At 54.5% G+C, this 11,327-nt stretch overlaps 1 protein-coding gene across 1 annotated transcript in view; it reads left to right on the top strand.

Moving 5' to 3' along the window:
• The first annotated feature begins 6,029 nt into the window (after window positions 1–6,029).
• The window catches only part of ZNF236 (zinc finger protein 236), an 80,367-nt gene continuing 75,069 nt past the window's right edge, over window positions 6,030–11,327 (top strand). The window contains exon 1 of the mRNA XM_039839483.1: window positions 6,030–6,186. Within this exon, the coding sequence (XP_039695417.1) occupies window positions 6,132–6,186 (55 nt within the window). The 5' untranslated portion in view covers window positions 6,030–6,131. The remainder of the gene's footprint in view (window positions 6,187–11,327) is intronic.

Raw genomic sequence — 11,327 nt, 5'->3', positions numbered from 1 at the left:
CAGTGACGTGGCATTCGAAAAGGCAGCACTATGGAGACCGCCAGGAAACCAGAGGTTGCCAGGGCTTCGAGTCCGGGAAGAGTGAACCCCTAGAGGCAGGGAAATCTGAACGTGGTGGCACTATGGTGGATACACGACATGCGTCTGGCAAATCCCATAGGATGCAGGCCAAGAGTGAAGCTTAGTACGAGTGGAACTTGGTTAGTCCTCACGTAACAATACTGGTTCATTAAATGTAACAAAGTTACCCCACAAACGGAAGACGTTATTAACAGGACGAACAGGGCGTGTATTACTGGGAGGGTTCATGGGAACTCTGTACCAGCTCCCCAATTTTTCTGTTCATCTAAAAAAGTCTATTAATTATAAAAGACCTCAGAGTCTTTGCCCAATAAGTAGACGTTGCCTGTCATGAGCCGCCGGGACGCGCCAGGCACTATTTCAGCACTGGAGGTCAGGCCCGTGTCATAAAGGGCACGGTCTGCTTTGCTCGGGAGAGAGTGCTGGTAGCGTGACGTGCCACCAGGTGGCGCTGCCACATCGCTCCCCGTCCCTCCGCCGCCGCCGCCCGGATCCGCCCCTGGATCCAGTAGCCGAAAGAGGGAGCCAGCTCGCTTCTTCAGACGAGTGTCCCCAGCCGCCGGGGGCTGGTCGCAGCAGCTCAGGCGCGCTGGCTCTGGCACTGGCCCAGAGCAGCGCTTCCCGGCCTTTTGGCGCCGTGGCACCAGCAGGGAAAATGGTGACCGCGCGGCGACGCGGGCGGGGCCGCCCCGGATGGAGGGGCAGGCGGGGCCCCGCCGTCCCCTCGTGCGTGGCTGCGGGTGGCGGGAGGGCCACAGGCGCCAGCGCGCCGCAGAGGGGACCGGGGGGAGGGTGGCGTTCCCGCCCCGTGCGCCCCGGCGCAGCGCCCACCTGTGGCCGCGGGGACGCCCCGCCCCGGAAGTGCGCGTGGGGGCCGACGGCCGGCGGTGGCCGAGACCCTTCCTGCAGGCGACGAGCGCGCGTGTGCTGCCGCGTGGTCCCCGCGGAGAGCGCGGGGCGCGCAGACAGCTGCCCGTGCGACCGTTCACGTGAGCGCTTGGCACCTAGAGCCGTCCGGTGACTTCCTGGGGTGGCGCAGCCTGACGCCCGTGTTTCTGGGACAGGGGACGCTTTCTGTTTGCAGCCGTGAGGAACCTATAGGAGAAAGCGTGTTGATAAGCTTCACGTGGCAACTGTCGCCCCTCCAAAAGCAAAAGCGCAAGCGTGGACCCGAAACATGCTGGCCAGCTGCGTGGGCTGCGCCTACGGCGTGTGGTTTATGGCCCCCCGGGGGGAGGGGCAGGAGGGCCCGGAGGGGTCAGCGCGGTGAACGGGGTGGCGCAAAGGCTCAGCGTAAGTCAAGCCCCCCCCCACCCCGTTTCAGGGAGCAGTTGAGCAGGTGAGTGCTGCTGCCTCCACCATGAGCCACGGCGAAGAGCGAAGAGCGTTTCTATGTTTTGCCCACGCAGGAGGCACGTGATCGCTGTCCCCCAGACTGCAAACAGTGCCTCCAGTTTCCCGGGAGGATGAACCGAAGCTGCTCATCCTCGAGGCCCCCAGGCCGGGAACACTGCCGTGGTGGCCTTCCCACGGAGTCCCCGCACACGTGCTGCGGTGTCGTTTGTCCAAGATTCACATGGCAGACTGGGCTGCGACGGTTTCTGGAAATGGGAATGGAAAAGATTTGCTGAGAACATAAACCTCCACTAGACGGGTGATGGCGGCAGAGCGTGGACAGGAGTCCCTGCAGCCGAGTCAGGAGGGATGTAGTTAGCTGTCCCTTCCTAGTTATGTCACCTTGTCCCGGAATGCACTGCTCGTGAGTCTGGGCCACGGAGTGCGCACACCGGCGGTTCCTTTCGTGGCCTATCGCCTTCCCGCCAGCGAGAAGCCCTAGGCAGGAAATGGAGCGCCCCGTGGACTCGCTGGTCCCTGGCCACGCGGCCTCCTGTGACGGGCGGGCCTGTTCTTTCCACTGCGTTGTGAGTGGGACATGGAGGCGTTGCTGTAATGCTCAGGTGCTTCCGCCTCAGTCCTCGGTGCAGGGAACGCAGACAAATGTATCTACATAGTCAAAAACGCCGGAGGGCTGGAAGGTGCTGGTGCGGGATCTGCGTGTAAACACAGCCGGTGGGGTGGAGCTGCTCTGCGCAGACACCACATGGGGACATTTATGGGCTGCAGGTCCGAGGGTCTCTGGAGAACAGCCCCACTTTATTTTCCATGAATCACGAGCAAGAAAGTTTCCCACTGGAATGTGCTTGGTGCCACCACACTCCACACTCAAAATGCTAATGGAAATGTTCTGCTCCATGGCATATAAACGGAAGGTCCAAGATGCCAGAAGGAATGCAGAGGTCAAAAACAAACAAACAAAAACCATAAGTAGGTATATCTAGACAAGTTAGATTAAATAAAATAGTATAATGTCTTTTCCAGTTTAAAGGTAGAATTAAAACACAGAACAAAGTATGTGAATTCGGAGAAAGGTCCAGATACTGATTAATTCCCTATTTTCATATGTGTCATCTTGAAGTTCCTATGGTGCCCTTAATGGAGTACATAATTTTCAAACTAGTAAAGGGGAAAAGTAGAATGAGAAAAAAATCCAAAAGGCAAGAAAGTAGAGAAAAGTAAACTTAGATGATTTGGGACAAATCAAAAACAAAAAATGAGATAATAGATTTGGTTTTCATTTATATTAAATCAACACCAGAAGTATGAGAATATGCATAGTATGTTCATTAAAACAAACCTCGCATAACCCAAAGTCCATCAACAATGGCTTGAATGAATAAACTCTAGCATAGTCTTACAATAAAATACAACAATGAAGTAAATGAACTCTGACTGTATTATATGCATCAGCATCAATGAATCTCACAAGCACGATATTGAGCAAATACGTAAAACAAGAATTTCAAAGATCTTTAAGAAAAGGTTCAGAAGTTGGACCGATTGGCCCATGCTTTGTTTAAAAAGCTCTCACTGTAGTACAACCTATGGGATGGTTACGGTAGAAGAACTTGTCAGAGTAGGTCCTTCTGGCAGTAGGAGGTGCTCAGGGAGGAGCATAGCAGGAGGAGCATTTGTACGTCCATCAGTGGGTCATTCAGGGAGGAAGACGTGCTCCTGGAGGAGCACTTACAGGCTTCCAGGCTGTAGGCCCTGTTCTCTAGCTGTATCCTGTGTGGTGGTTCTGGGTGACATATGTTTTATGCCTCTTTTTTTATGTCTGATATAGTTATCGATCAAATCAAAAAAGGAGACAAGCCCCCCAGGGAACTCTGAGACATCTCGGAGAGTAAATCCCGAAAACCAGCCTACTTACAACCTCCCAAGACTGAATCATAAATAGAAAACTTGAACAGACCGATAATGAGAAAGGAGATTGCAACTATCATCACACACCTCCTCCCAAAGGAAAGCCCAAGAACCACGTGGTTTCACCAGTGAATTCTACCAAATATTAAAAGAATCAACACTAATCCTTCTCAAACTCTTCCAAAAAATCGAAGAGAGAGAACACTCCCAAACTCACTTAAGGCCAGCATTACCCAGATACCAAAGTCAGATAAGGACATTGAAACTATAGGCCTGATGAATATATATGCAAAAAAATCTCAAAAAACCACCCCCCCCCAAAAAAACCCCAAAACCAAAACCAAAAAAAACCTAGCAAGCCACTATGATCAAATGGATCATCCCTGGAAAGCAATGCAAATCAATAAATGTGATATGCTACATTCAGAGAATGATTGATAGAAGTTATATTTTTATCTCAATAGATTCAGAAAATGCATTTACAAAATTCAACATCCTTTCAAAAGAAAAACTGTCAGCCAATCGGGTATAGTAAAAATGCACCTCGACATAATAAAAGCCTCATATGACAAACTCATGGCTAATGTACTCAATGGTGAAATGTTCAAAGCTTTCCTGCTAAGATCAGGAACAAGAGACAGGATGCCCACTCCTAGTCAGCTCGAACCGGAGCCCTAACCAGAGCAATCAGGCAAGAAAAAGAGAGAAAAGGTATCTGTATCAGAAGGGAAGTAAAATTGTTCACAGATACTACGTATTCTGTATGTATGTATGGTTAAAAAAAGAACCCTATGAAACTGCATAGGGATGCAGTGATGAGGATACTGCTGTTTTATGGGTGAGAATCTTGTAACTGATCACGTCTACTTCTTTACATAGATTAAGAAACCTGGACTTGATTTTCTATGTGCCTTTTATAACTACATAGGACTTTGATAAGCTTTAGGTACTCTTTTTGATTTTTTACTCGTTTCATCCTTATACCTCATTTCACTGATATAAATTGCTTCAAATTCTTTTTGGAACAATATACTTTATACATACATCATCATCATGATACAAATTGATTTGTAAATGGCCAAGGATTCTTGTGATCTGCCTCCAATCTTTTGTAGCCTTATGTCCTACTTCAGTCCTAAAACACGTATGGAAAGTCATATTTTCTCTAAACGTACTATGTGGATTTCTGCAGTGATGCAACTAGGTACTCAGGATTAATAAGTAAGCAGATTTGGTTTGAGTCCTGGCTTTGCCTACAGCCTATGTAGCCTGAACCAAATTACTTAACCCCTTTGAACCTCAGTATCATCTGTAAAATGGTACCTTACAGAACTGTAAAGATGTTTCATGTAAAGCACTAAAACATAAGCAGTTTAAGATTTAATTTTTTAATCCCATTGGCCATTCACTAGCAGGCTGACTTCGGTTAGAAAAGCTCTCTGAACTTGCTTTTAAAATCATTATCTGCCTAATATTTTCCGGCATTAGATGAATATACGTAAATATAAGTGAACGTATATAAAGCACCTACCAGATGATTCCTAATTTTAGCTTTTTCCTTTCTTTACCTGTTGCCTCCATCTTGAAGGCGTTTTGTCATATTGGACTGCAAGGAGAGGGACTTCCTGTTTATTTTTCTAACTGCATTAATCTTGTCCGGCTCAAGGTTTCTCTGGATTTTCTAACCCTCCATTATAATATTTTGACTAGTGTTGTGTCGTTCCTGCCCCATCGTTCCAAGTTTTTTTTGGCGGGGGGAGGGGGAGCAACAGATTCTTTTATCTTTGTATTCCCTCACAATACCTTGCAATTGTTCAGTAATCGCTACTAATCGCTTTGAGTTAATTTTTCTGAGGATACCGTTAGACTTCTTTCTTTAGGCTTACTTGAGCAAGTGATCATTCCTTTTCTGATAACTTGGCCTCTCTCAACCTCACCGGACACTCTGCCGTCCTGTTGCGAGAAATCTGCGCAGTTAGTATGGGCAGCAAAACAAAACCACCAACACATTTGAAAGTGAAATTTTAATGTACTACATCGGACGACAGGGACACTAGATACTTCTGGATTGTGTTCCTCAGCCGGAGACCGGTGTGCTGGGCACACGTAGGTTCCCGGGCTCGTCGCCACTGTAACGACAGCGCGCGGCGACGCTCTCAAAGGCCGTCCTCAAACAGTGCGGGAAGACGACGTGCCCGGGAACGCTGCCCGGAACCGAAGGAACACAGGTCAGCGCGCCCTCCACACCCGGCGCGCAAAGGACCCTCGGTTGAGCTGTCCCGTCGTTACCGTCGCCCCACCTGGAAAACCATCACCACCCGCCCATTGTAAGGGCACCTTTCTTCCTCATTTCCCGGACGGCCGTCACGGCCACACGTCAGCACACAGGGACCGTCAGGCGACGCCGGCCGGCCGCCCGTCCCCAAGCCCGCCGCCAGGTGAGCGCGGCCGGCCCGCGCGGCGCCCGCCCCGGGCCCGAGCAGCGGGGCGCGCATGCGCAGGGCGCCGCTCCCCGCCCCCACCGCGCGCCCGCGCCCAACGCCCCCACCGCGGCCGCCGGGCCATGGACCCCACCGCGGCCGGCGCGGCCCCAGCACGCCCGCTCGGCCGCTCGGGCGCCTTCCCCCCGTGAGGCCCTCGGGCGCCCGCCCGGGCCGCTCCGCCCGCCTCCCCGCTCGTCCGGGCGCGCGCCGCGCCCCCACGGCCGGTCCCTGCGCGTGCGCGCCCCGCCGGGCGTATGTGTGTGAGTGTGTGTGCGGCCGAGGGGTGGGCCGCCGCCGCCGACGATGCCGCGGGGCCGCCCCCCGAAGCCCAGGGAGAGCCAGGCGCGCGGCGACACCGGTAAGCGGCCCCGGCCCGGCCCGCCGCGCTGTGCCGCTCCGCGCGATATAGTCCCCGGATGCGGCGCGGAGGGCGCCGGGAGCGGCCGGCGGGCGGGGGCGGCGAGCGGGCCGAGGCGGCGGGCCGCGCCGGGGCGGCCGAGCGGGCCGGGGCGGAGCGGGCCGGGCCGGGGAGGCCCCCAGGCCCGGCGCGTCGCCACAGCCGCTGCCGCCGCCGCTGCCGCCGCCGCTGCCGCCGCCCGACTGCCGGGCCGCAGGGCGCGGGCGGAATGATACGGCGCGGCCCTCCGCCGGCTGGGCCTACTTTCCTGGGCCGGGCGGCGCGGCGGGCCGGGGGCGAGGTGCGCGCCGCCAGCCTGCTCCCTCCGCCCTCCGCCCGCCTCCCTCCGCCCGCCGCCCGCGTCCCCCGCGTCCCCCGCCCGCGCTGCCGGCCAGGGGAGGCCCCGCGGGAGGCAGGAAGCGCGGCCGGCGGCGCAGGTGCCCGCCCGGCCGAGCCGCTGACGGGTCGTGCGTGGCGGGCCGCCCGCCGCGGGGTGGCGGCCTTGGGCCCGGGGCCGCGGCCTGAGAGGCGTGCGGGGCGCCGGGCGGGGCGGGGTGTGGCCCGAGTGACCGCGGCGCCCCGGTGACAACTGCAGCCCACGCCGCCGGCCCGCAGGCCGGGACTCCAGGCGTTCGTCCCCGGCCTGCGGGCCGCACGGGGGACGGCGAGCGCACCCCTGGACCGGGCGGGGTCCCCGTCTCGCCCAGCCCCAGCGCCCCGGCCCTTGGTGGCCACCGGGACGCCGGCCCGGGCCGCAGGCCCCTGGAGCTGGGAACCGCATGCGCAGGGGTGCAGGGCGCTCTGCCCTGCCTCCATTGAGTTGTGTGTCTAGCTGGTCGCCCACCTCGGTGACTCAGTGTCACCCTTTCCTCCACGATGAGTAAACTGACATTAAAGAGCTGGCGATTAAAGAACAAAGATGCAGGCTGGTGCGGGCCAATGCACTGATTTTCAGAGCAGGATGGTCAGTTCTGGACCTTTAAACTTTGTCATCTAAAGCATTTAGGAAGAAAGAGGTAAAGACTAGGAATTAGTATAAACTCGTTAAATGGACACACCGAACGAGGCAGCATTTTTCTGGTTGGAATGGATGAAGTTAGACATGTAAATTAGGGAGACGTTATGACGTAGCTGCAACTGCGTGTGAATTTCAGCAAGAACTTAGTCTTCGAGTGGCCTTTAGGGAGCCGGAGAAGTGTTGGCTGACCAGTGATCCAGGTGTGCAGAATCACAGTTGGATAACAACTGCACAGAATTTTGATGAGTGGCGACAGTTTCTGGAAGGTCTTCAAGGCCTGTCTCACTGCTTTTGCCTCTGTCAAAAATAACGTATGGGGCAGTGTCTCATAACTTGGAAGATGGCTTAGGATAGAGAAAAAATAGGAAATTTGCGTTGACATGACGCTGGGAACCTATTCTGCCAGTCTTAACTTATCTTACCAAATGGCTTCCCTGTCACCTGATCTTTCAAATCCCGAACTTAGAAATAATACTTTTTCTCTTGTTCCCCGAGCATTTCATAATTAAGTCTTGTGGCTTCTGCCTCAGAAGTGGATTTCCATCAGGCCCTGATCTGTCCAACTGAAATGTCACCCCCCTGGCCCTGCCGTCGTTGCATCTCTCAGGTGGACTTCTGTAGGAGCCTTCTGACTGGTCTCCTGCTAGTCTTGTCCTATGAATGTGTCACCTGTCAGCCGGAAGGGCCTCTTAAATGTAAATCAGGTGGTGCTGGCCCTGATTAAAACGTGAGTGGATTCCGCGTCCCTGTGGAATCCGCAGGCCTGCGGGTTCCTGTGGGTCTTACTCCTTAGTCCTACTCCCGTTTCTCCCGTCGCTCTAGCATCGAGTCCTCTGCTCCTCGATGCCGCGTGTGTCCATGTGTCGGGGCCTTTGCTGCTCCCCGCGCTGCTCATTCTCTAGGTCCCAGCGCTTCAGCTTCCTAAACCTGTCTAAGACGAACTTCCCGCTCTACGCCTGTCTTTCTCTACCGCCGAGGTTCCCACAGTGTGGGTCGTGGGGCCCTGGGGATCCCACACTCTTCTAGGGGTCCGCAAGGCACATGTGGCCTTTTCACTTGGTTAACATTTGCACTGATCATACAAAAGCAGTTAGGGGTAAAACTCCCGAGGCCTCAGCGCAGATCAAGGTGGTGGTGGCTGCGTTATCGCCATGTGTCCCACTCAGAAACCCCATACTGCAAATGCAGCAGAGAATGCAGAGCAGATGCGAGGGTCTACCTGTTGCCTCTTAAGCCAGATGTTAAAAAGATTTAGAAAGTGAAAACTTAGTATTCTTTTGAGAAGATATTTTTCATAAAAAAATGTTAAATGATAGATTTATTTTTAAATGAGTATTTGTAAAGTCCTAGTTTTAATTTATAATAGGGCAAATATTAATAGATATAAGCCATGTAGACCTGTCTTTGGGGTCTTCAGTAATATTTAAGAATGTAGAGTGGTCCTGAAACGAAAACGTTTGAGGACCCTTGTGCTATTAGTTTACTCTCAGTGATGTTTCTCATAATCTGCAATTACTATTATTTTTTGTGTTGCCCATTATCAATTTTATTTTTAAGAAAAACCTGGGAGGTAGGTGGGGATTTTTACAGATAGAGGAAATGAGAAACAGCGTAAGTGATTTGGCAGGTCCACTCAGCTAGTAAGTGGCAGAGTTGAGATTCGAATCTACATTTGAGTCCAAAGTGTGCATTTTATTGCTCAGCCTTGATGAATGGAAAGCTCTACGGATGGGTTAATTCATGTATTCGACACATACGTTAAAGCAGTTCTTGGCATAGGTGGGCTCTCCGCTAGGGGCTCAAAGTTCCAGGTCAGAGCCGTGGCCTCTGCCTTGGCGCTTCACGACAGTGTGTCTGTCCCATGGTGGCAGGAGCAGCTTGTGGCCTCAGATAACAGGTGCTCAGATTCTAGGCTTTCCAGAGAAGACTGTCCAAACAGACCCCAGGAGCATTTCTCGCAGTGGTGACTGGCGCGGGGCGGGGGTCGAGAGGTGGTAGCCTGCGTTGTCTGTAAGTCTGCGGGGTGGGCCAGAGCGCCTGCTTCGTGCCTGGCACCATCCTGGGATGTGAAGGTGAGTGCGGCAGGATTTTGTTCTTTATCACAGTTTTCTCAGTTTACTCTTAAGAAGCAGTAACGTGACCTCGAGGGCCACTGTGTTTTAGGATCTCGTGGCTTCCATCTGTTCTCTCAGCAGACGGATGCAGGACTTTTCCTCCCAGCCGCACCTTTAGCTGGCTGCCTGCGGAGTCTGTTTTGTTGGAGAGGTTTGTCATGCTGCATTTCCAGAGAGCTGACACAGGCAGACCTGGAGCCGAGGAACAAGCAGGTTCTTTCTTGTGCAGATGACCAGTTTGGGCCTTGTAGAGTTTGTGGATGAATTCAGGAACGCTACACTGTACCCTCAGGAGAGGTGACGACTGGGACAGGCTGTGTGGTGGAATGTCACTTTTCACAAAGCAGCAGCGTGTGGTGGCCTCTGGTTAACCCAGGTGCTGTTGGTGGGCGGCGATTCAGGGCAGGCAGTCAGGGGTCCCGCATGAAAAAGCTTCATAAAGGCACGACCTTCCTTCTCCACGGTTGAACTTTGGCAGGCAGGCAGGAAGTCAGCATACTGGTTACCTCGAGGGAGGTGTGATTGGGTAACACTTAAGTTCTGAAACTTTTCTGATCCTGGGAGCAGTAGTGAGCGAACATCGGTTCAAAGTCTTGATCTTCGACACAAAACTAGGCTTGGAAAACCACACTAAGCCATGGGTCTTCCTTACGTGAACTGAGCAGTTTTTTGTAAGCGCATTATGTCCCAGGGTCTTCCCACTGTCTCTGTGACAAGGACGCTGTCCCTGCGTGTCAGGAGCCAGCGGTGCCTGCAAACCAGTCTGTGGTGCTGAGACCTTCAGCGAGTGTTACCGCAGCTCGGCAGGGACTCCCCTGGGGGCCCTTACAGGGCCCCGTGACCAGGCCGCTCTGGGTCGGCTGACATCCGGGCACTGAGGGGGATCTGGCTGTGAGTGCCCCTGAGGCTCCCGGATGCCCATCCTGTGCGGAGGACACAAGCAGCGGGGCTGTCTCCCTGTGGGTGACGGGGGCGGGGGTTCCCGGGGAGCCCGATGCGCGGGGCCGCCCCGACAGCGCCCTCTGGAGTTGGAGGGGTCCCCGCAGTGGGTGCAGGGGAGGAGCTTGTGTCACCCATGAGTGGCGCGGCGGCTGTGGGCGGCGCTCCCGGGCGCGAGTGACAGGTCGCAGCTGGCGCGGGCGCCCCTCCCGCCCGCCTCAGCGTGGCCGTGGCGTAGGGGTCGTCAGGGCGGCCAGGCCGGTGTCCGGTGTCCGGTGTCCGCGTGTCGGTGGGAAAGCCCGGGCCGTGCTGAGGAGCTGCCCGAGCCCTCGCTGCGGCCGCCCCGGACGCTGTCCCTGCCCAGCGTTGCCCCTCCGCGCGCCGCGCCTTCGCTGGGGCTGAGTCCCCCGGCGTGTGCTTGATGGGCTCGTCGCCGGTGCCGCGTGGCAGCGGCGCGTCCCATTCGCAGCGTGTCGTTTCCTTCGCCCTCAGTTTTCCCTTCTAATACAGACGTCTGGGGAGCGTCCAGGCTGGGGCCACTGCGGCCAGGCGCTGCCGCCCACGCCCCTGCGCGTCCGGGTCCAGTGGACGCTGCCGGCGGCCTCTCCCTCCCGCACTGAGGCGCTGTAGTCCCAACAATGCTTAGTGTCATCTGTCCTTGTCGCACGCTAGCCGTTCTGGTCTGAGTACTGTCATCCCCGACTTTTAATTTCCGGTTTGTGCTAATAAGGTTTTTATGCCCATTAGCCATTTCTTTGTGTGAAGCTCTTGTTTAAATGTCCTCCCATTTTTTTTACTGGGTGGAATTTTTTTTCAAATATTTACTTTTATCACCCATACTTTTTCGTTTCTAAAGAAAGACTTTAAACTCAGGTACTTGTATATTCAGACACTACGCACACACTCAAATTTAACAGAACTACGGTATGTTAAAATTATGACAGAATACAACCTTCCGTATCCAGAGCCTCGCCTTCCAGCTGAAACAGAGTCCTAGGCTCAAGGCTGGAAGTTACAGGCCTCGTGGGTGT

This window comes from Pteropus medius, unplaced genomic scaffold, assembly GCF_902729225.1.
Source record: "Pteropus medius unplaced genomic scaffold, Ma_sr-lr_union100, whole genome shotgun sequence".
Classification (NCBI taxonomy): Eukaryota; Metazoa; Chordata; class Mammalia; order Chiroptera; family Pteropodidae; genus Pteropus; species Pteropus medius.
Note: the sequence above shows the minus strand (reverse complement) of the source record. Positions and strands in the feature narration are given on the sequence as shown.